Consider the following 27,044-nt stretch of genomic DNA (forward strand, 5'->3'; position numbering starts at 1 on the left):
TGAAGCTCAACCTTGTTATGCAAGCTCGAGATTCTAGAGGGCTCTGGCTCTGAAGTTCTGACTTAACACTGTTTTACGATTAAATTGGGTGGACCAAATTAATTAATTGGTTTTACGTGGATTACACGTCGGTTAGGTTAGGGTAATGTAATCTTTGTTTAAAGAAAGTGAAACGTGGGGCGATAAAATCCCCGATTTTATACATGCAACAGTTGGTAAAATTTTTATATTCAGATTAAGAAAATTTAAACTTTGCATCTGGCAATATTTCCAGTGACGTACTAATGTGATGGCAGTCTGCTTTTATTGTGTGTATTTACGAACGAAAGAGGAATTGACGTAGGATTTATCTGATATTATTATTGCTGTCTTGTATTAGGTAAATAACTTGAACTAAGTAATCTGTGTTGTATTTCTTTCAACGTTTTACACATGCTGTTAAGTTTTTGTGTTATAATTCAAACTTCTTGGCCAATAAGAACTTTCCTTATGTTGCATGTTAGCTTATTTATTTTACATATAAACACATATCCTTCTGTGTGATTAGGATGATATCAATACATAGATGATTGTGGTAATGATTGGTTCATGCATTTTGTAGTTGTGTAAGAGAATCTTCCTTGTACTTCATAGATTGTGCATTTTTTATTTTATTACACACATTTTACAGTACTATTGTGCATCCTGGGATTATAAAATTTGCCAACATCAATCGATATTTTGATATTTATAATGGTATAATTTCTTTCATGTAAGAATTAGTGTTCCGAAGTAGTTTTGGTAAATTTCTCGTATCGGACAAACGGCTGAAATTTGCTAGTTCATTTAATTTGAATATTCGTACTTACGTTTTCTGCATTGAGAAACATTGCTGAACGTGGCATTCCGCTTATTTCACGGAAATAAGCTCTATTTGCGACATATCGAGTAAGTTTTCTTCGTTCTTTTTGCCTTCGGTAACACGCAAAATGGCGGTCACAGTTTCACTACCGTACTCGGCATGCAGTGTTTCCACCCCACTGCACCCAAAAATACCTACGTAGCCCCACAAACCATTGGCGCATAGCCCCACGAACCATTCATACATAGCCCCACGAACCATTTCCGGTAAGGTTAGGTTAGGTAGGGTCATGTATAGGCTACAATAGTTAAAAATTGGTTTCGAAAAAAATATGCGTAGCCCCACGAACCGTTGGCACATAGCCCCATGAACCATTGACACATAGCTCACAAACAATTTGAGGAAACTTACCTTCTTCAGTTACAAAAAGACGTGTTTGGAAACACTGACCGGGATTACGTCATCACACACAGGCTACATCCACCTGGAAGTAAATGGATGCAAGAGCTTTCGTGCATCCGTCACACATTTATATCGAAAAATAGATGATTTACCGGCAAAATCCAATGAACGATGCGAGAAAACACTTCCCTGAACTTCCACAACTATAAAGAAACTGAATTCGGTAAGTAATTTCTCCTGTAAATTTGAAGAAATCCGTTTGTCCGATACGAGAAATTTACCGTAGTTTTCTGAAATTACTTGAGTTCAATGTAGTTTTTGGTCTTTCTAGGAATTTATTGCTTATTCCACTCCCTAGCGTAACATGGGAAATAATAATTAAAATATAATGCCCTAAGAAACTTCTAACGTAATCATGAAGCTTCACATTACAGCCACTTGAAACTACGGCTCAAGTTCCTTTTGTTTTCTTTCGATTTCATCATGCTACTAATGCAATTTTAACATGGTTCAATTTCGATTTACCTCTGTTGACACATACTGCGGAGTTTTAGAGATTACTTAAGATTTTGTTCAATATATGCTTTCGTAGTTAGGTGAGGCAGGCCAGGTTTGGTACTCTTAGCATTAACATAAAGTCCCTAAATGCATTCTACTAAGGTTCCGATTTACGGCATGAGTTTACAATACCAGACCACTCTCCAATTTCTATAAAATTTCGTCTACTTACTAATTTCGGTGTCCTGATGACGTATCTGTAGTTCATATTTGGCGGTCACTTGTTAAAATTGTACATTTACGTGTAGAACTTGTAAAATAACCTTGCGATTTACTACGGTGATTGTCCATACACAGCAATTCGGAACCATCTTTCTTTCGCAATTCGTTAATGGTCTTCCTTTACGCACAACAATCTTGCTGATGTCAGACGAGGAATGCCTACGAGGTTAGGTTAGGCCTGTTAGGTTAGGTTCCATTAGCATAAATACAAAGAAAAATTAATATTTTAGCTAAGAGAACTATATCTTGTCTTGCCCGTTGATTTCTTCATGTTGGAAAAATGACGTCTTTTGTGGAGCTATGGTAGGGTTACGTTACGTTAAGAAAACATAGTTTATTTCGTTTTTTTTCTCGATTTCCATACTTGACCTCCAATTATTACATGAAGATTCGTGATTAGGAGTTCACAATTACCCCACACCCCCTATACACCTTCATAGCATGGTGCTATGCACAGGGGGCACTTTACCTTCACCTTTACCAATTAGTGAGTAGGCAAAATTTCATAGAAATTGGAGAGTGGTCCGGTATTGTAAACTTGTTCCCGATTTACTTCTACATTAATTCCCACTAGTCTACAATACTTACAGTCGCTTGTCATAGAAAATACATTGCCCATGGGAAGCGTGCATGCTTGCGTAAGGTACTTTTTAAGTTTTTTTTTTTCAACATAAATAATTTTTTTTTCGAAATCCAAACATTGCTCATTACTTTAAAGAAGGTTCAAATTTTGTGTGACAATGATTGCCAAAATTCTACGATAATTAGTCTTCCTGCTAGGAGAATTTGAAAATAAAATCATAAAACCATCGGAATCGTTACCGGATTAGCAGTAAGGGGCAGAAAAGCAAAGTAAAATAAACCAAAGCAAATCAAATCATCATTTTGGTGAAATTGGTTTACCCTGCAATTGTAGACTTTTATTCCATTGTTACGATAATATATTTGTTGTGCTTGTTAAAAATAGGACAGCAATAACACAACCTTTATGGAATAAAATGTGGAAGGGAAGTCATTATGTTCGAAATCTATTTTTGGGGCAAAGTTTTACTTAAAAACTGTTTCTTTTTTCTTTTTCAAACAGTTGTGTAGAGTATCATGGCAACATCAGACAGTGAAGATTTTGAGAGTGCAGATGAAGGTGACGATATTGACACTGGCACACCTTTCCTGACACCATCCCGTGAACATGGAGGAGAGTTAAAAGGTTTGCAGAGGGATATTAGTGCTCTAACTGTAACAAGTGACACAACTAAAGAACCAAAGGATACTGAAAACAAAGTTCTAGATTGTGAAGCTGATAAAGATGTTGCAGAAATTAAACCAGACGTAAGTGACACAACTGGAAAAGAACCAGATGCCAGTGCAAGGTTGGAAGAAGTATCTGATTTGAAGAAGCTGCCTGAAATTCAACTAGAAGGAAACACTCAAGATGTAGATAATCTGAAGGAAAATAGAAGCAACCAACGAAGAAGACAGAAACCGAAAGAATCAAAAATTGGTGTTCGGAAACTTGGTGCAATGAAGTTAGGTACCAAAATTAGTTCAAATGAAGATAAAGACATTCCAATTAAAGTGCAAAGCAGTGGCAAAAAGACTTCTAAAATGGAAACTGAGTTGCAAGAATCTAAATCTTCTAGTGTAATTGAAAAACAAGTAGACGAAGAGAATGTTAAGGTTGAATCAGTCAATGCTGAAAAGTTCAAGGAAGCATTTTCTTCAATTGCAGATGGAATCCCTTCCCAGAAATCAAATGACAAGGTACGTGCATATGCTACTGATTATAGTTCTGGAATAAGTGGATCATTAATGTCCTCGAGTACACTTTCATCACAGTAGAAAATTTTACATAGAATGTAATCTTTTTGAACAGTGTAGATTTGCATTTGTGTGGGTGTGAAAAGTGTAGTAATATATAATGTATGCTTACGTATACATTACAGTTCAGTACTTTTTAGGACTTTTTAAAAATTTTTTTGCACCTGTTCCTACATATAAAGCCAGTTTTTCACTGCTGTGTGTGTTCTTTGAAATTTGCAATTTTTTTCTTTCTTTAAAGAGTACCTGGGGTTGGAGTGGTTGGGGCTCATCCATATTGTCCACAGCTTCTGTTAGTGTAACCACACTGACAAGCCACGTATCCCAGGGGATTAGCACAGTGCTGGAAACAGTAGAGACAGGAATTGGGGCACCTGATCCGGAAGAGCTGGCAAGGCAGGATAAGCTATTGGAAAAGGAGCTTGCTGAGAAAGTTGTGGATATTGGTAAGAGTGACATTATATGTATTTTAAATGCATACCTTACATATGTATATGCTTCATCTCCCAACAACTTAATATCAGAATGACTCATATACTTAACCAGTTTTTTTTTCCTGATAAGACAGTATTTAATCATTATTCAAATATTCCTTTTTATTTAATGTAATCCCTCTTCTACACACTATATATTGTTGCTTTTAAAAATCTTTCTCTTAAAAAAATGCTTACTATAGTCATTGTATAAATTTGAAATTAGATTTGAACTTTACTAATTATGCATCTGTATGATCTTCCTTCTAGCTATCTTTTTGCATTTTATGAATTGTGCACAGTTGTAGAATCAGTTGCAAGTGGTGGCATTAGGTAGTTATAATTATTTTGGAATATTTTGTATACAGTGGCATGTTCAGGATTTTCGAAATGGAGGGGTTATGTATACTTTTTCTTGGTAGTCAGCCCTCAATTTGTCATATTTTCGTACCATTGACTTTTTTTTTTTAATACTGGACCAAAGGGGGAGCCCCACCAACCCCCCCCCACCCTTGGGCAGGTCACTGATTGCATAAGTAACCTTCAACTGAAATCACATGTATCATATTTAGAGGGCTGCATAGTATGCCTTTTACCTACCCACTGCCCGCTTGCCCGCGAGGACAGGTATACCTGCTCGCCTGCTCACGGCAACGAGTCGACTTGTGTCTTTACCCGGGTTCTTGTTCTTCAAGGTGCTCTGTGCTTACAAGGTAACTGGGCATTCAACAAGACCCGGGCGCCTGCAAAACCTGCTGGAAGGAAACAGCCCTCCGGCAGCGTGTCGCTCCAGGTGTTTCATCACCACGTGGACAGCTACAGCCAGTGTTGCCTACTTACGTAGCTCCTAAATCCTACGAAGTCCTAGGAGGAGCTCTCTCCTCCAAGGAGAATTTATATACTTGGCAATTTCAGTTCAGCGTAAGCAGTTTTTATCTTATTGGCAGGAAATGCACGCAGTATTACAGCTTCATTTATCTAAATGAATGATTTTGCAAACAAAAATCTCCTCACTGAAAACTAATTGTTTTTCATTGCATGGTGCCTTAACCAGGCACGCAGTGGCGCAACCAGAGGGGGCAGGGTGCATTGCTCACAACCTTGGACGGAAATTAAGTCTAGCGGAGGGGTCAGGGTGGGGGTCAAACATTAAAGTACAAGTAAAAACAGGCTAGCAGAATTTAAGAGTAGCAGGGCTAAAGGGTACTCAAGATGGAATTAATTTTCATATTTTTCTTGCATTTTCATTCCAGATGGCCAACGGCACCTGCAAGGGGGGGGGGGGAGGAATGGAGGGGTAACCCCTTGATTTCAAATTTTACGAAAGTAGAAATATGTTATAAACTTATAAAATATTATACAGTCTCATCAAGTTCAATGCCGTAGCAAAGGGGTAGCGGGAGTCGGCCCTGAGCGCCGAACGATCTAAGTGAGAAAAGTTTTAAAACAGAGAATGCTATGGCGGTCCGTGATATTATTTGCTATTAATGTTGGTTTGTTACGAGTTGGATGAATTGATTATGTAATACGTCGCTCCATGTGAAAAGAAAATATTGTAGATGGAAATTTTACATTCCATATGTATGTACACTTCTCAACATCTTATTTGACTGCCCTGAAAAATTTCAAAGTCCGGAATTCGTAAATTTGGCAGCATAGCGCTTCAGAGCCAACTAAGAGTAGCCAACTTTGCAACATTTCTTCTTCCTGAATGAAAACGCTCGTGATTTTTTTTTCATTCTTTCACACTCCATAAAGTAAAGATACCCTAAAGCAGTAATAAAATATATGAGTAGACAAGAGAAATGTTAAGTAGAAATACGAATGTTGAAAATATTTCAAGATTCTTCGTTCTGAATTTGAAAATAGGAAAATGTATGTGCATTGTGAAACACTGAACAGGTTCTCATCCACCTGGAAAGAATTGCGGTCACATTTGAATGCAAGAAGGCAAATTTATGATGATTTTATTCGAAATGTTTAGTAAAGATACCTTGCACAATACCAAACGATTCTGCAAAGTGTGTCTTTTCCTTGGTTCTTGGCGAAAAATGGTTCAGAACTCGGGCACAATGTTGCTTCAACTGAGATTAACGTGTTTTACTGATCGTTCTGTTACCAATCTCCTGGAGTAGTTGGTTAGATAACAACACTTTCTTTTCTTTCTGTTTTCGTCAAGATCGAAACATCGTAGGTTCAAATCCCACCCTTTCCTTATTATTTTTTCGTTTCTATTTACCGAGTACGAAGTGTTCTAATAATGTAATATAATATTATATGATATTACTGTAAATATTTATGCGATGCATGCTCAGTGGCGGCGATTGGGTTTCAAAACTGATGGGGCAAGGTGCGGGAGGGGGAGGGCAAGGACAGTTTCTTTTCCTTTGTATATAATGTTTAGCATAGTGCTGGGTCATCTGCCCCTCCACACTCCATAATCGTCGCCACTGTGCATGCCTCAAGTAATGCTTCTACTAATGTTTTTAATCTCTCAGTGATTGGCAGGATTTTAGGAAATACTTTTCCTTTCATTCAGCTGTTATAAGTTAACACATATTAAGAACTTACATGTTAACTTTCTGAATCCGGAAATGCTGGACATAAATCGCATAAATATCAACAGAAATATCCAAGAAACGTAGATAAGCATTCTCGTCCAAAGCCGTTTACTTCCCGAAAAAGATTTCGCAAATAAGTAGGTTTGAACCCATGACCTTCCATTCCATAAGCAAACGATCCCCCTACACCACATGGTTCACGTTATTTTATCCACTCGGTTCGGATTCCCCTTTAAACTGTAGGTCCAGTCCCGATTAGCCTTACTATGAATAAAGTTGACTTAAAACACCAAATCAACCAATTCATCTCCTTTCAGAGTGGGCCTTCTATGATACTGTAGTCGGCCAGCATCCGAAAATACAGTTCTGCTTCGCGTATACCAGAGTGTAATTGCATTTAATATTGAGACTAATTTTACTTTAAAACTACAGATTAAAGCGATAATAGGGTCCAGAAAAAGAACCTCAAAGTAGATCTTCACACAAAGTATTTTAATCCATTGCCAAACATTTCAGTTAAGAATAATATTATGATTTTCCATTGAGCGTATTTTCGATTCATGGTGAATTTGCTAAAAGGACCATGTCAAGAAATCTAAATATGTAAGGTTTACTAGTAAATGCATTTAAAACGAACGAGACAACAGGGGAGGAGAAAAATAAACCTCAAGAATAAGGAAAAATGCAACAAAAACTGTTAAAATACTGACAAATAAACTAAAAGCCGAAAAATGCCAAAAAAAAAAAATGTAAAATAGAAAGTGTTTTCCGGCTCTAACTGAAGGGAAACGGACATGATATCAGGTTTAGCATTGTTTTTAAGGGTCAGAAAAAAGTTGATTTTTCATCAACTTCCGGACCCTAATTAGTAATTATGACCATTGAAAAAGTTGGAGGTAGCTTACTTAAAATTCTCTTGCTGAGGGATCGTATCGTCCCATATCTCCACTTCATAATAAAGAAAAACATCAAGTTCATATTTCGAAAATGACTTGGAGTTTTCTACCACGAAAATATGTTTTTCATAGTTTGAAGTTCGTTAGTATTATCATTCAAGATTTCCATTGTTTTAATTTCACACATATTTTATATTTCATACGTTCCTCTCTCTTTTCATACAGTCTTTGGAAAAGAGCTGAAGTTTCTTGTCAAACGGAGTCTGGTTTAAATGACTCCTTTTCACACTCCTGTTCCTCCTTTAAACAAACAACAAAATACTTCTTAACTAAACGTTTGCTTGTTCAAAACACGGAATTTTTACACAATTTACAAAATATGACAAAACGCCAATAGACATGTTCATCATTTTTCCCTTTCAGCGTTTCTCGATTTTATCTGAATTCGTTTCCTCATGAAAATTGCCACGAGGAAATTATAGATATGACATTATATGTGCATTGGTTTCTTCAAACTGGTAGCAAATTTTAACATGAGCTACCTGGAGAAGAGGTAGCGTGCTTGATTCTTACGAGGGAGGTCGTAGGATCGATTCTCCACCTAGGCAGGATTTTTTCCAGGAGTATATAGTTGGGTGTAAAGTTTATCCACCGTGCTAAGAAGTTAACATTGGTCTCTGTATTTCACGAGAGAAAAGGAAATAGTAAGAGAAAGTTATTTCGATGATAGGAGGAAGTCGCATGCCACGTGGAATGCGCAGAATCAAGTTACATAGAGCTAAGTCTGTGATGGTGGTATCGAATATTGCAAAGTTAGTGGGAAAGTTTGTTATATCTGATACTCGTACTTTCTGTTCAAAGAAGACAAACATTTTAGATACAAAGCAGTGAGGAATTAACGATCATTATGAGGTTTTGAATTTTTTGTCACTCACTATATAAATACTTATTAGTAGTTTCTTATCGAATCGGCCTTCGTCGCAATAACAATTTATTTATGTTAATAAGCGATTTACTATTAGTTTTAGACGCATGGTAAGATGGTGGTCAGAGAATTGACAACAGTCATTACGATTGAACAGACATAAAATTACCAATCTTAGCAATTTGAACTCATTAAACGCTCTCCTTTGTTACAGTACTGCACTACATCACTACTTAACATAACTGTATATCTTTTTTTAGTATATCGAAGTCAAATAATCAATATTTTAGATGTCAGTGAAGAACAAAAATACATAACTTAAATAACATTACATTTTGCATCCTGAATACATATATGTGATTTGTGAATTAATCGTGATGTGTGTGTTAACACAGCATATGAACAATAATTAAAAAGAAAAGTTTTAACTTTAAATCCTGGAAATCTCCAACTTCTAAGGGGAAATATGCGCAGAAGGGACGTCCCTCAAGTGTGAATCGGATTCATTTTTTAAATATTCTAATATCAACGGTATCTGTTCAGCAAACAAAAAAAAAAAGAAAGAAAGAGGAGAGGGTGGGATTTGAACCCGCGATCTTTCACGCTTGATGAAAATTAAAGACAGCAGCGCCTAATCAACTGCTCTACGTTAACTTAATGACGTTATACCCTTAAAAACATGTTGACGTTTATGAAGACTCCCACCTTCCTGTGTTTCAAGCACATTTTCTCGACAAGTCGTGTAAAATATATGTTTTTGAGAACTGTTCGATATTATGCAAGGTATTGTAAATAAAATGTCGCATAAACTCCTCACAAATTTGCTTCTTTCTGCACAAACTTGATGGCAATTTCCTCCAGGTGGAGAAAAACTCTATTCAGTGTTTCAAACCCCCCAAATTTCAAGTCGAGCAAGCAGAATCGTAAATATCATACAAGGTTCTTTTTCCAATTTATTATATCTGTTTGATTGTGTATTATAATAGCGGTTTATAGTTTCTTAGTTCATGGAAAGTGTTAAATTGAAAACCTATTACCGCAGCGTTTATCGTATAGTGGAAGGACCTACTCAAAGTTGGCTACTCTCACCTGGACCTGAAGTGCAATGTTGCTAAGTTTACGATTTCGGGACTTAGAATTCTTTTGGGGCGGTCAAATAAGATGTTGCGAAGTGTACATTCGGAATGCATTTATCATGCACTTTCTTTCTTTCAAAAACAGTTTGTGTGCTTGTTTTCCATTATTAGCTAATGTGAAATTGACGTGTTGAAAAAAAATATTTCTAATCCTCTGTTTCAACACAAATACGTGAGAACGGACTTCTACCCCCTCTTTGCGTGCCCTTTTTGCGTGATTTATGAGGATAATAATGCCTTTCATGCTACTTTATTACTATTATTGTGATTGTTGTTGTTGGTACGTTTATCCAAGTACTTGAAACCCCCTCCCCAAACGAGGGTAACGGCAATGCCCCTGGCTGGCTACGGCCCTGGTGTTCGCAGTAGAACAGTGTGTTGTTCGACTCGCGACCTCGGCGTCGAACGTGACATGTTTCAGTCCTGCCCTATATCACAATATATACGTATATTGGTTGTTTACGATATATACTTATGGATCCTGTGCCACGGAAAACCTATTTCAATGCGTGTGTGTGTGGGGGTAGCAACATTCGTAAATCTCATTTGATTGGTGATGTGGCTTACGAAGCTTTGAGTTCCCTTTTTTAAGTAGTGAAAATCTATTGCAATTGGCAACACCGCAGAACGGTGTGGGCGCGGTGCAGTTTCTACTCGAAGCAACTACGTCATGCAGAGGGAGGGGTCTGCAGTTGATGGAAAGAACGAACTGAGACCTACAGGGTATCGTAAGACTGCGGGTACCCGGCGGGTCTACAATGCCTGCCAGGAACGATCTGGGCAGGTGGTCAGACAAGCTGCTCAAGCGAGGGTGTTGCGCAGGTTGCATGGCATTTCAGGAGCGATGTCTCGCGAACGGGTCTGCTCCAGGTCTTGTGCAGGCCTCTGATCATATTTTCTAGGTTTGAACCCAGTGTAAAGTTTGGATTTTATTCTATGGGTCAGGCTTCTTAATGTTTCATCAGTTGGCCCAAGGTCTGATTGTGTAATGCTCCTGTTTGCTTAGTGTTGCTGAGAGAGAGAATGGGAATGCAAGGGGTAGGTGATGCTGGGGTGTATTCATCTCTCTTTGTGGGATGAGGGTTGCAAATATACTTTCTTTCTACTATAGGTTTTGAGTAGGTTATGTTTGTTTGCCTTAATATTTTGTCCCGAAAAATGCCTTGGACAACGGCAACGTATGAACACATCTCTATTTTCAAGACATACATTCTCTTTAATTAAGGCTTCTTTTCTTTTCAAGTAGCAATCTTGGCCAAGCATGCCGAGCAATGTACTCATGATCTCGCTACTCTATGTTCTGAGTTGGCCATTTGTGTGTGTGTCTACAATTTCATCATCATTGCAATTAGCCCAAAGCAACAGAAAAGTGAGGTCAATTCCATGCGTGACTTACACGACATGACACACTCCTCTTGACGAAGTACTTTTTTTTACCTGCACAAACTTAACATGCAAACAAAAAAAAATTTCAGGCCTTGAAATTTTTTTAAGTATGATTTGTTCGGTTCATTTTGTTTTTAAGCCACCGTTTGTATTAATTACAGCTTTTTGGGAATTATCACAGTAAATGTAATGGAAGATTATTTGGTTCTTTCAGTGTTTTTTTATGTATTTTCACATTACAGATGCCAAGGATGCAAAACCAGTTGAAAAAAATGAAATAGCAAACCCAGAAAAGGGCCAGGGTTTGTTCGGAATGGTCAACCTGATGTCGGGAGTAACACAGATCACTAAGATAGTTGAAAGCACCGGGACCAAAGTGTTAAGTGGTGGCTTGGACACCCTGGAAGTTATTGGGAAGAAAACAATGGAAGTGCTACAAGAGGGAGATCCTGGCTTCAAGAAGAAAAGAGCATTCTTTCATGGCGATAAGCCAATTCTTTCTCAAGTAATATATCTTTGGCTTTAAATTATATTGCAATGGTAATGTTGCTTATTAGAAGCAAATATATTGTTTGTCAAATATTACTGAAGCAGAGAAACCCTTTTTTTGATGTTGTCATCACATCAGTGGTAATCATGTTTTTCCATCACTTTCTTGCCACACTAGGCCAATGGTGTCTATGAGAATAAAGGATGCTTCGATAAAATTGGTGAAAAAGAAAAATAATGAAACACAGTTCTGCTCGATATTCACTCATCCAGTCGATCGATAGAAGTCTCTCCAAAGATATTAATAATATGGAATAAAAATGGTTTATTTTTTAGTTTTATAAGTTAATGCTGCATGACAAAAAGAGCATATACTCATATTGGAACACTCACGTCAGGCCGGACTCAAACCTGAATTCTTTCTTAGAGATATTGATTGAGTGAACAAAGTGTTCTCAGAGGCGGTCATGGGTGTTGCCAGAAATTTGTGTGTGGGTGTGTGTGTAGGAGAGAGTCAGGAGTCATAAAATTGGAATGGTAGAAATAATAATTATTATTATTATCATGGTTATGATTTTTGTCATGCAGCATTAACTTATAAAACTAAAAAATAAACCATTTTTATTCCATATTATTAATATCTTTGGAGAGACTTCTATCGATCGACTGGATGAGTGAATATCGAGCAGAACTGTGTTTCATTATTTTTCTTACATTTCATACAGTTAGTGTACTAAAAGGCTTAGTAATTATATTTTGTTACTAACCTTTACACAAAATTTAAGGGGAATTTTGGACATAAAGTTGTCATATGGGAACCAGAGAAATGTAACTCCAATAATGCGGTTTCCAGTTTTGTTTAAATAAACTCCTCTGAAGAGTTCTATTTGGAGTCAGAGCACATATCTCCACTTCTAATCATTAGCAGTAAGGTGGAGTCTTATATTTCCAATTTGCTGACTCTCTTTAAGAGTCAGGCATATTCCTAAGAATACATTATTTCCTCTCTTCTGTAAATTTGATAAATTGGAGCTACATTCCTCTGGTTTATATATGAAGAAGTGCATGTTGTGTGTCCTCTTATACCTAGGTATAACACTGCAATTTTTAGAATTTTGCAAACAGTGGAAGAACTTATTCTTTGGATTAAATGGTAGAATATGAAAATATAACCTACCTGGTGCCTGTAATTTACACAGTTTTTTTGTTTTGTTTTCTCTGTTGGTTAAAGCTTATCTTTCCTGTAAAGTTAATTTTGTTACATCTTGTAGATAATTTCCTCTGCATGCATTTATTATGAAGTGAACCTTAGTAAGTCAATGAAGGAATCAGTTGTGAATGCTACTAAAGTATACAAGTAATTAGAAGAAATTTGAAGAATTTGTGTTTTTATTTCTCCTGTAGATATTGAGGGAGGCCAAGGAGAAAGCTGATGCTGACGAAAAGGAGTTCGAAGAAAAGCAGGCAGCCAGAAAAGTCCACTTTGAATCTCTCTTTGATGATTACCAAGGTAGTTTCTATTAATACATATAATTGCGGAAAGTATAAAACTTTTCATGTGATGACATTTATACAAAGTCATACAAATTTGACAAAGAAATTAATGAATTGGTTCAGTCTAAGATGGCTAACATTAAGTGATGGTATTTGTATCCGTCGTATTTTGTGTTTTGTTTGGCCAGTAGTGATGATGAGGATAAAATGGTGATTACATAAAGTTGATAATGAGGACAATGACAAAGGACCATCCAGACGAAGTATTGAACTTGGAAGTTTGGAACTCGCAGAGATATGAGTTGGCTGCTTAGGGCATTCTGCCACCAAGATGCTGCTATATATTCACCAGTGGCGTAGCATGGGCATTTCGGGTGGGAGCGGCAAGTCCGAAGGAAGGGTCGGCCCTTTTTTGCTTAATAATTTACTTATGGTATTAGTCGCCACAGGTATTGTTTATTTGCCTGAAGTCAGTTGGGTTTTCAATAAAACATGATCCATGCATGTTCTAGCTAGGAAATGAAATGCCTCACTATGCAACAAATGTTTTGAACTCTGGTGTTTTATACCTTTTGACGTGATGCAAGTCATTAAAAAAACTACCTGAATCACAAGCGCCTGTGCACAACAGTAGGCATCATTGTTGTGGGCGATCAAACTACTGATTGAATTGGTTTATTTTACTTCGCTTTTCTACCACTTTTGGTTAATTGCGAATATGAATATGAATGATGATATTGATGAAGGGACACTGACAAAGAACACCTGTGTTGATGTCAGGATTCGAACCAGGGACCTCTGTCGTCTTGGCACACTGTCAAAACAGTCTGACACGGAGGTGGGTTGATGATGCAATTGTCGTACACTCTACTGATGTAACAGTTCCGATTAGTAATTCAGACCACTGTTTATTGCATCTTGAGAATACTGGTAAACATTTTAAAATAATTTTGTCCAGAGACCATTCGATGTTAAGAGTTTTCAAATGAATGCTAAACATTTCCAGTGACACAATATTAAGGAGTTAGATAATAACGAAAACATAAAAATAATAGTTTTGCAGGTTAAGTGGTAGAGCAGGCACAGGCTGAACTTCTACCACGAGGACTTCACCAACTTATTTGACAAAAACTGTGTTGATCTTTTAGTTTTTAATGCACATCGCTGTTCATGCAATAAATTATACAATGCAGTGGTCATTAAGAAGTGGTATATTTGAGTTTGGTAAAGTTACATTAGTCAGTATTGCATATTCTAGCATCACATAGCACGAGTGGCATGAGCGCGAAGAACCGGGTAGGAATCCTATCGCTGTCGTCTGCTTCAGAAGGCAGGAAGGGTCACATGACCCAATCATGTAGCCCTCTGCTCCATACGCTGGCGTACGAGAGAGAGCATTTGCGCACGTGCTGTATAGATCCAAGCCTGTCCAAGCTTTCCCTTCAGACTTTCCCTTCAGATAGATGGCAAGGAATATAGAGTTCTTTACGCCGAACCTGCCTGGCATCTGGCCAGGAAAGACATTGAAAAAAAAATATGCTAGAACGAGTGTTGTTAGTGGAGCGTTGCAAGCGGATCACGAAAAAATAGCTATTTTAATGCCATGAAGGTCAAACATATATGAAATTAGTCAAGTTTTACTTTATATTTACACATTTTTAAATTTTAAATCGGAGAACGCCAGGCATACAAGCGTACTATAATGCTACGCCACTGATATTCACCTCCTTAATCAAAGCAGGTACAGTGTTGTGAAAACAAAATTGAGTTGAAGTGCTCAGAAACTATGCAGAAGAAATAACAGCATCAGTAAAATAAAGGCAAGAAGATGGTGGGAAAATGTAAGACAAAACACGAAGTATGTAGGAACTGCAGTGCATTATGCAGGTCAATCAGGACTTGGGTCTCTGATACCATACCATTTCTCTACCTACTGAAATACTAAGTCCTGGTTTTGCCTGATTTTTTGCTGTTGCTATTGTACCTGTGTAGAATTGTCTCTGCCAGTTCTACCACAATGGATGGAACTGCTTGCCTTTGAAACACTGATGATGTTGACAGTGCCTAGTTTCTTCCAACGTAGAGTTTAAGTTACCTTATGATTTGTACTATGTAGAAATCTCAGTGAAAAATGCAAGTTTGACCAGCATTCGACCTTGGGGATCTGGCATTCCATGTCTATTGTCTGCTAGTAAATATTTGTACATGGAAAAGCTACTCTTTTCTTCCACTGAAACAAATGGACCATGTTGAAAACATATCTCCTGGATTAGGGTTACCAGACTTCCTCTTTTTCCCAGACATGTCCTACATTTTAGCCTTACGTCCGGTGTTTGGGAGGAATTTGAAAAAAACAACAATATAAATGTCCTACATTTTGAGCATCACATAATTTGAACTAAGAAAATACATTTCATTAGAACACATAGAAATCACAGGGAACTGCACTTCCAAACTCAATAATTAAAAAAAATAAGTGTTGTGCTAGAACAAAGGCTGAAGCTCTTACAAAAATATCTGTTGAATATTTTGATTTTTTTAGTTCTTATTTTTATTTTATCTTATTTTATGCACAGCAAGTTTAATTGGGACTAGACCTACAATTTAAGTGGGATCTGGACTACTGTGCCTCCACCAGGTATAATTCCTGAATAATTTGTTTGCCATTCCAGGTTATAATGCAAATGCTGAGAGAGCATTTTCAATAATGTCAGTACAATGGACTGATGAGAGAATTACATTTCTTACAGAGTCTGTAAACGGATTTGGTACTGTCTCAATATAATTTCAAAGAGTTTGACTGTTCAGAGTTTCATGAGTATATTTTGGCTAAACCTGGAATTTGGGGAATAAATGGCTCCTCTGAGAAGTAGGACTCAGTGTTAGTACTTATTACAAGTTTAGAAAGTTTGTATTTAAGAAATCATTAGAATTTAATTATTTTTTAAACTGTTTTACATTATTTGCTAATACGAGGTGTGACACAAAAAAACGGGATTGTACATATAATTCAGTCTACTTGCAGAATTAGTTCTCCGCGATGTTATCACCTTCAAAGTAGTCCCCTTCGGCATTCACACACTTCTGCATTCGATGCTGCCATGTTGGTAACATTTTTGAAAGTCAGTTTCAGTAAGGTCCTTCAGGAGCTTTTCCGTTTTTTGCCTTAATGTTTTCAACCGAGGAAAAATGGGTTCCCTTAATGCCAGATTTAACCCTAGGAAATAAGAAAAGTCACATGGGGCTAAGTCTGAGGAATACGGAGGATACTCCATCACAGTAATGTTTTTGCTGGTCAGAAACTGCTTGACAGATAGCACCTTGTGAGCAGGTGTGTTGACTTGATGCAAAATCCATCCATCCACTCCACAAGTGGGGCCTTTTTTTCCTAATTTTTTCACGAAGTTTTTTTCAGTACCTCAATGTAGAAGTGCTGATTTACAGTTTGACCACTGGGAACCCACTCAATCATTACAATTCCACGAATGTCGAAAAAGACAATCAACATTGCCTTGAATTTTGAACGTGACATGCAAACTTTTTTGGGTCTTGGGGATTCTAGACACTTCCACTGCATAGACTGGTGTTTACTTTCAGGGTCATAGGTAAAAATCCATGTCTCATCGCAAGTAACAACAGATTCCAACAAACTTGGCTCATTTCCAGGGACGTCGTTAGGGGGGGGGGCAGGGGGGCACTGGCCCCCCGAAACATTCACGTGGCCCCGGCAAACTGTTCTACATTTGCTGAAAATTTTACTTTCATGACAAATATTGCAAAAAGTTTTTCAGTAATTTTTTCTTTCAGTTAGAAACACTGTTCTTAATTTGAGTGGCACGGACCCAAAACCACATTTCTTTCTCGTTTTCCTGGTTCTAGCTATAGTGGATGTCAGTGTAGGAACCTAGAACTTTGTTGTTTCTCGAAATTTTGAGGGAGCGGTCTTTCCACCCCTAGCAGTCGCAGGTCAACACCAGGCAGGGTTGGGCGTTGAGTGTTGCCGTTGCGTCCAAACAATGTTTTGAGCTTGAGTACATTGAAGAACGACCGCTTGTGCAGGGGTAAACCACATATAGACAAACAGTTACGACTGGTCCCGAATCAGAGCGCAATACACGCTAAATAAGTATAATGGTGGCAGGATGCCTCATATCTCCGGGTAAGTAGTATTATTCGCACCAAATATCTATTCTACTATTGAAACAGTAAAACACGCAACGTGTTAAAAGTAACTATCTTCACAAACTGTACGATTTCTCGAGTTGCATATTTTTCTCGATATCGTGAAGACCGATTTTGAGAATCCTCCTTAACAAACGATGCCTCCCCGATTGTGCAGTGATGGCGTTGTTGCCTTGTAATCGAGGGGTCCCGGGTTCGATACATGGGTGGAGGTACACAGTGGTCCGGATCTTACTTTAAACTGTAGGTCCAGTCCCGATTAGCCTTACTGTGTATAAAGTGGACTTAAAAACACCAACTCAACTCAACTCAACTCAACTCAACTCCTAAAAAAACTTTTCGAAGAATCGAAAATTTAAACAAGAACAAGTAAATACATTTTTGTAATTTTGAAGTAAATTATTATTATTATTATTATTATTGTTATTATTTTGGGTATTTTTGGTTCGTATGAATCTGCCTCACACAGTAAGCTTATTTTGTTGAGTCAAGTACAATAACAAACCCTTGCAATAAGTCGCTGGAAAGACATGTGAGGTTGCACATATATTTAAGCATCTATAAATATATAATAACCCGTGGTTCGACAGCTCTGGATGGGCCTTGGTCTATCTCCCGACTGCCAGTCCCTCCCACAATCCTATCTAAAATTTTAGAGGTGTGGAGATCTTTAACCAGTAATGGGGTGACGTGGGGTCAGCACGTCGAACCGCCAACCGTTACAGGGGATATCCGTAAAGAATAATTATATTCTTGTGGTAAGGAGTCGTTTTCATTTAACAAACTTGATTGATTTATTTCATCAGCATTATTTAAAATGTAGTGCTTACCAACTTAACAAAGGCAGATTGATTGCTAAATGAGGCATTTTCCTTGTGTTGCAGAGCAGGTTCAGTTTTTGGAGTATTGCAATATTTTACACAGTCCGTTCGAAGAATATATAAGAATATTGATAATATTGATGTTTTGTCAAAGGGACCACCCCCGAATAAATATCTGTGGATGTTTTACAGGTTTCATCGTATTTAAGAAGGTAATTTCTCCGGTGCAACTTTCCTCCGTACAACATGTCTTTTGCCACTCAAGCTGAAGAGCCGATTCATAGGTGCAACGATTTTGGCAGAAAGAAACTCTGATTGGCACCATGTTGACAAAAGACTCAAGAAGTCCCGCAACCGACAGAACTCGAAGCGCTCGGATCCTACGGTGACATAGACTTTGGTTGAACACAAACAGATGCATTGGTAGGAAATGCAGTGATTTAAATGGGCCGTCCCTTTCTGGGAAGTCGGGGACCTTCTGAAAACACACTTTCCCTTCATGCACACCAGGGGGCCTTCCCACAAAATCTTCTCTTCATCTGGCTCTGGTTATCGGCCGCGCCGAAACGCACTGCAGGTAGCTAGGACTTTCTGGGTTAATTAATTTATGGTTCAGCATGGACATAGGCTTTTCAAATTGCAAGAGACAAAATTCTACTGTTTGTCCCTTTTCTGGCGGGAGATGAATGACAAAGATGTTGCGGTTCCTTCTGGTTCCCACAGTCAACCCTTGTGCTCATAACCTGCAATGAAGGGAAAGGCCATAATAAGCCTTTGTAATGTACCGACTTTATATCCTATAATCCTTCCTTTCCACTCATTTTCAAGAAACATCTGCTTCTTTTTGCCCTACTGTGTTGATTGGTCGACAATTGATGACTGTCAGCTAGTTCGAAGAACAGTTTGATCCAAGAAGTGGTTTCATAGTTAGCTTCTGTAAACGTGAGATTCCGGTAGGATCACGGAGTGCTTGAGATCTCATTTTCATGCATTGCGAGTGAAATTTCGATCGATTTGGTTCATTTTACTTTGCTCTTCTGCCACATTTGGCTAATTGCGAAGATGGGGATGAGTGATGATATGATTTAATTGATCAATGGACTCAACAAACACCCATGCTCAGTCCGGAATTCGAACCCGGCACACCTGGCATCGTAGCACGATGTGCTAACCAGTCCGCCACGAGGGTAGGCGAAGAAGTGAAATTTCGAGTGTGAAGCTGCCAACTTGTTTTTATCTCGAAAAACGTGAAGTAGTATCGACTGATCGACCAAATGTCCAACACATTGACTTTCTAAATTGGTGTCCGACTACCACACAGGAGACCGGGTTTGACTCCCAGGGCGGTTGATCTCATGTATAATGAAGAATAAACAACGTTTCAATTAAGGAAGGAAACGAGGTATGTAGTCAACATTTTATAGTAGTGTGCATGCTCTAGAAATAATACGTTTCGAAATTCTGCATATTTTATGATTTTTCTTCATTTAGCCTCTACCAGGGTTGTCAAAGGTCCATCTACCCATAACTTCTATAGGTTTTATTGGATTCCGTTGCAGGACCGGAACCTTTCTTCTCGCACAATTTAAATTCGGTCCTAGTAGTGTACTGTTCCATTAAAAAAAGGTTACTCGATCATATTTAGATTGATCCGGAAAAAAATTCCTGCACCGAATTTTAATTGATCCTGGAAAAAAGGTTCTTGGACAGTGTTTAAATTCAGCCTCAAAACAAGGTTCCTGCACCGTATTTAAATTCATACGGAAAAAAGGTTCCTGGACCGAATTGAGGCCTAGAACCTATTTACACTTGCTGATTTTCTCTACCGGATGTGAAATGAATTTATTTATTAGAATACCTGGACCATTAACAACCCTGGGATTGTTAAAGATTAGGGAACGCATACATTCTATTTTTTTCTATAGGATTCCGTTATAGGACCGGAACCTTTTCTCTCGCACAATCTAAATTCGTACCAAGTTGCGAATTGTTTCATTTCAATACGGAACTTTGACCCTATTTAAATTCTTCAGGAAATAAGGTTCCTGGACCGAAATTAAATTCATCTGGAAAAAAATTCATGAACCGAATTGAAAATGTTACAGATGAAGAGGTTCCTTACGGTCCAGAACCCATTTATGCCTGCTGATTTTCTCTCCTGGATGGGAATTGAATTTATTTAATATTCCTAGACCTTTAACAACTCTGGCCTCCACCTGCAAATGCAGACGCTGTGGCTACTGCTTAGGCGGGAAAGTTCACTACACATACAAATGAAATTAATCCGAAGTTATATAGCGAATAATAGTTACTTCCATAATAATATCATGAAATATGGAGAACCAAATTACTTATCAAGCATTTTCTGTATTTGTCTATCCTAGAGGGAGCGAAAATCTTTTGCCCTTGCTGGTGAACTCTGTTCCTGCAAATTCAAGACTGAATTTTCTAATTTTCATTTCTATTTGGGCCTACAACTCCGTGGTGGAGTGGTTAGCAGTTTACGCTACGAAGCAGAATGTCCCATGTTCGAATCCCGGCCTGAGAATGTGTGTTCTTTGTGATGGTCCTTTCATCAAGTTAATCTTAACTCATTCTCATCTTCACGATTAGCCCAAAAGTGTCAGAAAAGTGAAGTAAAATGAACCAAGTCAATCAATAATTTCTATTCCGTTATTGTACGCCGCTTTTCTACCTCTTGGGTTATTGAATGATGATGAGATTAAATGATGATCCGAAGGAATAGCGATGCGAGACATGATGCAACCACACCTGTCCAAGGTCCGAACCTTGGACCTCTGGTTTTGTAGTGCGTCATGCTCATGCTTCGGGAGTGGAATCCTTTGAATGAAAAACTATAAAAGTAGGGCGAAAGAAAACAACATTGTACTGTGCAAAAAAGCCATGTTTAGGTCCTCTAAGGAAAACTACAGTTATTCAGTAAAATTAATTTTGAAGGACAAAGCCTCCGAAGTGTTTTTCCATTCGGTGACTCGTGGTCATCACATCGAGTCCCATCTAGCTTTGAGAGTGGAATTCGCTTTCATATTGATTTCAAGTAGCTTCTCAATTGTCCTCACGATGTTAGGCCATCACAGAAATTTTGGAGTTTCTACCAGGGATCGAACCTTGAAAGACTAGAGCGCAATAATTTGAGCGCGCGGGAATTTTGTTGTTTCTATTGCCATCATATATTCAGTTTTGCAAAGAAGATTACTTTTAAGAAACTAGATGTGTGCATAAAATTTCATATATATCGTCATCATTCTCCAATGTGTACAGTACGACGCCAGAAAAGACTCGCGCATGTTCCATAGAATAGTGGTTAAGGGTGTCGCCTTGCAATAAAGGCCGCCGGATTAGATTCTGGTATAAACAATATACATGGGATTCCTATCTTGAACTCATTACACAAACATTTCATTTTCGCACCGTTGTCATACTTGTACGTACATCTGATACCAGCACCCTTTTATACCTAAACCCACGGAAGAGGGTTTTCTCTACTTCTTAATTTTCTTCGAGCAAATTTACAAATCTAAGGAGTAAGCACTAATGACATTGTTCTTGGTGTCTCAAAAATCTAACATAAGAGAAAATACATGGATTTTTAAAGACTGTCTAGATGCCATTAAGTTAATAAGTTCAGATTCCCGAATAATGGTCGTGGATTTCGCGAGTCTATATCCGTAAATTTTTGGGGGCTACAGGAGAAAATAATGTTCTCTTCCAACAAGATTATATATATATATATATACACACACACATACATACATACTGTACATATACTTATGTAGACCTATATGGTATATTAATAGTTTGTTAGTATTTAATGGTTTGATAAAAAAAAAAAAACTTAAGTTTTGGGCCCCCCCGAACTGATCAATCTAGCTACGTCCCTGCTCATTTCTTAAGTTTCACAAGGAATTTGATGTTGATCCTTTGTTCACTTTTCACACTAGACATTTTTTCGGCAGAATACGGTTGCAGGTGTTCACTCAATGACGCAATACTCCCAACTGGCGAGACCGGGTGAGTCCAAACTTGCAGCATAGATAGACTAGGGGTGTCGCATGATGTCACCCGTTTGTTTTTCACTTATGCAATCAATCCAGTTTTCATACCTCGTATGCTCTAGCAGTGTGCATTATTTACTGCAAATGATCTGTGTCCTACATTTTGACTTGAGGTCCTACATCCTGGATTTAATTCATTCAGCAAAAGCAAAAAAAAAATACCCCCCCCCAAATAATTAAAAATGACAAATTACCCTTATTTAACTAATTATTTCATAATGCACATTTTGATATATTTGAGCAACCTTTCAACTTTTTCCTTTTTTTTTAAAAAAAAAAAAATGCAAAAATCATCAAATGGCTTTCCCTAGTCATGATTAACCTAGAGTGGCAGAAAAGTGACATAAAATAACCAAAATAGAAGTAGAAATATTAGGGTTTTCATAAGACAATATTTTTGTCTTTCAAAGGTTTGGTTCATTTAGAAGCCCTGGAAATGCTGTCGAAGCAGTGTGATATGAAAATACAGTCTCTCTTGCTGAACAAGAAGGGAGTACAGTTGCAGGATGTCCAAATGAGATTGAATGATATAAAGGAAATGTGCGATATTCCAGAAGATGCAGATGTGGATTCTAATGAGAGGTTTGACGAAGTACTTCCACAGTCTGTTAAATGGCTTGGAGTTCAAATATCGGTGGATAAATTACTAACAGTGAGTAGTAAAATGTTTGTTTATCCAACTATTAGTGAATAGTTTACACACACATACGTGCACATAAAATACCAATATTTTCCAAAAGTTATCCAACCTATTTCAAGATGTATTCTAACATTTTGTACTTTTGCCTTCCAACATTTAACAAACATTGCATTTGAATCATTAGAGTAGGGAAAGAAGTTAATTTTGAAAAGTGTGTTGGATACAGTATTTCTCAATGCAAATATCCTTTCAAGCCCTGAAGATGAAACATCAGAAGCCTCTTTAAAGAGCTTTAGTGTTGATTGTAAGTGTAATATTTGATGCTGTCTAAGCTATTATGCAGTCATGTATTTATCTCATAAAAATCCATAATGAGTACATGATTATTTTTTTTTTGCAAGTAAATAAGATCTTGGAAAACAGATTCACATACTGCCACCAGCATGTATACACTCTGAAATTTCTATAAATATAAATGGCTAATTAAAGATGTGTCCCGCATCATGCCCGTGCGGTCTAAGGCATCATGCTTTTAGCTCCAGCTGCAGGTCACGCTCCTGGGGGAACCATAACAACTTTTGCTGAGATTTCGGCCTGTGTGTATATGTATGGGACCGGTGGCAACCTACCATCATGTTGAAATTGGGGAGCTACGAACGAGTAGTGCAACCCAGTCACAGAAATCTACAACAATGACTGGGGGTTCATCGTGCTGACCACATGACACCCTGTAACTGGTTAGATGATCTCCCACCTCGGCAGTTGGTAGGTACACCATGGCCCTCGTGGCCTGTTGGGCAATGGATTATTAATTAAAGATGTACAGTGGAACTCTGATTTTACATGCTCCTGCATTATACATTCAATCTGCTTAGTACAGCAAAATATTATAAAACTTACCCAAATTTTACATTTTTATGCATTTTATGTTTCATCATGGTCCCCTGAAAACGGAAAATGTATGTTTCACTACTCACTTATCCACAAAACTGGTTTAATGGTGTTCTCTTAATTTCAGTAGGAACTTAGCGAACTTATGATGTGTTTAGTTTTTCAGCAATGTCCACTGTCAATGTTTAATTCATGAAATAACAGTGGTCAGGCACACCACTGCTAGATCTCTCCACTGCAGCAGTTGGCACCAAGAAGCAGCAGATGATTTCTTTGGGCGAACAAGCAACAGTAGCACACCTAGAGCATGTTGCAAAACTAACCACAACAGAAGCTTGCGATACAACAGCATACGTTCCTGAGAGGATGGTGGCAGTGGCCACTGAAATTAATATAACATCACAAAAACTAGTTTCACAGATAAGTGGAAACAGTGGAACCCCAATTTTACATTCCTTGGTTTTACATTTTCCCTCATTATACATTCAACGTCCCAATAGAGCAAAATGCTATAAATATTTTCCCGATTTTACATTTTCACACATTTCATATTTTTTTCAGCTTGGTTTCCTGAAAAACGTAAAATCAAGGTTCCACTGTATTTGCTACCATGTCCCCCATTCACCAAAATGTGAATAAATGGCCTTTTTTTTTTCCTTCTTGTTGTGGAGATGAACAGTCTCACGTATAATCCCTGATGGTGAGTTACCATTGCGAGGATATTTGGGGAATTACTTGAATAGAAAGAGCAGGCTTCAGTCTAAGAAATTGAGATGTGACTTGATATGCCGACTACTTACCCGTCACTCGACTGAAAGCCACTTGGCAGGCCTTGGACTTAAAATGGCAAGAGATTTCAGTATTTGTTTTCAGTACACAATAGTTGTAAAACAAGCAAAAATGTGCACATGTTGATTAAGTTTAGAACTTGCTTGTTCGGTATGCATCAATTTTGAGCCCTTTGATTGACAGAGCCTCCCACCAGGCAGCTTTCCACTGCATGAGTCCCATCAACAATATTATATTACATTCTATGATCGGAGCACACAATTTCTTTACAAGTTCTTTATGATGCTGGATCGACGATTCTCCATTAGTTCATTTAGGTATGCAGCAACTGACGAAGTAATTTATATTTATTTTCACTTTGTGGTTCATTTCTAGTCATGGGAAAACATATCATTATGGATAGAAGAATGTCAGAGGCAACAGGAGAGATGCACTGATGTCAATGCACGGCAGATCCACGAGAAGGCGATCAGCTCTCTCGCTGAGGTGACTGCATTGGCTGTTGAACTCTTTCATAAAGGCGCAGAGCTATTAATGGTGAAGGAAGATCGAGATGTGGAAATAGAGGCAGAAAATCTTGTCACGTAAGTTTGTAAAAACTCTGAAATTCAAGTATTTGATGACATTAATAATAAGATATAATTACACTTATGCTGTTTGCTAAATTAGTACTATTGTACTGTTGGCAAATTACTACTGAAAGTATTTCCAGAAAAGTTATTCATTGTTGTACATTATTTTTCTCTTTAATTTTGTGTTCCTAACTGGTTATTATTTAGAATTTCATTAATTGATTTGAGTACTATCAGAGTTGTTCATAATTTTATGAAGAAATATAATTCCATGTAAGTAATGATCTGATTTGTTTTGGCACATACCTCTACTTCCCTCTAACTTTTATCACATGAGGCTTCACTGGAGGCTGGACAAAATTTGACCTAAAATATGGTAAAAATGTTAAAAAAGCAAATTCATGTAAAGTAAAAAATAAATTGCCCAGTTATGACAGAAAGGAACATGCTTTTGAAGCACTTTTGCACTTTATTTCTGTCATCTGTAAATGAAGACCAGCATAAAATCTCTGGAGATTTTATATATATATATATATATATATATATATATATATAATGGATAAAAGCAAGGAGGACCAAAAGGGCTAAATAAACATCAAAGAAGGAGAATGGAAACACTCACCAGACAGTGGAAAAATTATAATTTTCGCAGTCTAACGCTGCATCTTCGGTGCAAGAAAAAAGACTACCGGTATTTCTCCTTCTTTGATTTATATATATATATATATATATATACACACACACCTATATATCTGCATTGGAATAAATTCTTATTTTGTCATATCACTAATGAATGCAGTATATACATTATGTTAAGAAGTATTTGTGCACACATTTAAGAAAGTGAACTTTTGCGGTTATATGAACAAGAGATGTCTATATATTACAGCTGCACCTCAAAATTTTACTGTTTATACATTCAACAGGTTTCATAACCTAAACTTTTTTTGTAGACTACATAGTGAAATGTTAAATTATAAAAAAAAATTAAAATTATAAGTTGAACTATCTCTGCTCACCATACATATATTTGTATTATATTTTATGCTTCAAGATTTAAAAAAAAAGTATTTCTGCTCTTACAGGCTGACGACAGCTCTGAGTAATCAGATTGGTGTGATATCCAGCAAGTTCTCAGAGTGCTTAAACACTGCTGCTGATGATTCATCGGACCCTGAATCAGCAAATGCTCGCATTACTAACATATTTTTTGAGGTAATGAACATCACACTTTTTACAAATTTAATTTAATTTACTTCTCTTGTCTGCCACTTTTGGCTAATTGGAAAGATGAATGATGATGTGATGAAATTGAAGAAAGAACACCCATGCCCAGGCTGGGATTCAAACCCAGGACCTCCAGCATCATAACATGCTGCGCTAACCACTCTGCCATGGAGGTTGGCTTTTACAAGTTTGAGTCACTTGTATTTTTTAAGACGAGTCTGGCATTATATCTTTGCATGTAAAATATTAAAGATTATGCATAATAATTTTGTCATCAATAATATGAAATTACTTCATCAAATTGAAGTTGTTAGTGATTAATGTTTTAGGAGAGAAATAACTTGATTCCAAGTTCCTGACAGTTCTTGTTATTTAGACTTTATGAGCGTAAAAGGGATTACACAGTTTAAATTAATAGCAATTATTTATTTTCAGGCATCTAATAGCAGCACCTATGTTCAAGATGCATTCCTCCTTCTGATCCCTGTACTTCAGATCGGTGCCGTTCAAAATGTATAGTACACTATGAAATCCAAGAAATGATTGTATTATTTATATAGATTTTGTGTTCTGTGGATAAAAGGAATTAAAATGGTAGTTACTTTTCAAATTGTACATTCTGTATTTTAATGTTTTAACAATATA

At 37.4% G+C, this 27,044-nt stretch overlaps 1 protein-coding gene across 1 annotated transcript; it reads left to right on the top strand.

Moving 5' to 3' along the window:
* Positions 1 to 274: 274 nt before the first annotated feature.
* Positions 275 to 27,014, top strand: LOC145977951 (protein FAM114A2). The gene is made up of 9 exons (XM_083110292.1): positions 275 to 379; positions 3,108 to 3,784; positions 4,083 to 4,287; positions 11,461 to 11,723; positions 13,112 to 13,217; positions 22,691 to 22,932; positions 24,976 to 25,184; positions 26,258 to 26,387; positions 26,835 to 27,014. The coding sequence occupies exons 2-9, from the start codon at positions 3,122 to 3,124 to the stop codon at positions 26,916 to 26,918; spliced, it is 1,902 nt and encodes a 633-aa protein (XP_082966418.1). The 5' UTR covers positions 275 to 379; positions 3,108 to 3,121; the 3' UTR covers positions 26,919 to 27,014.
* Positions 27,015 to 27,044: the final 30 nt, after the last annotated feature.

The sequence above is a fragment of the Lepisma saccharinum genome, chromosome 1 (genome assembly GCF_977018435.1).
Source record: "Lepisma saccharinum chromosome 1, izLepSacc3.1, whole genome shotgun sequence".
NCBI classification, from domain to species: Eukaryota; Metazoa; Arthropoda; class Insecta; order Zygentoma; family Lepismatidae; genus Lepisma; species Lepisma saccharinum.

Excerpts from the sequence above, each read along its gene's own strand:
- LOC145977951 (XM_083110292.1), top strand. The coding sequence starts at position 3,122 with ATGGCAACATCAGACAGTGAAGATTTTGAGAGTGCAGATGAAGGTGAC. Across the intron at positions 3,785-4,082 it reads CCCAGAAATCAAATGACAAG|AGTACCTGGGGTTGGAGTGG; the intron begins GTACGTGCATAT and ends CTTTCTTTAAAG. Across the intron at positions 4,288-11,460 it reads TGAGAAAGTTGTGGATATTG|ATGCCAAGGATGCAAAACCA; the intron begins GTAAGAGTGACA and ends TTCACATTACAG.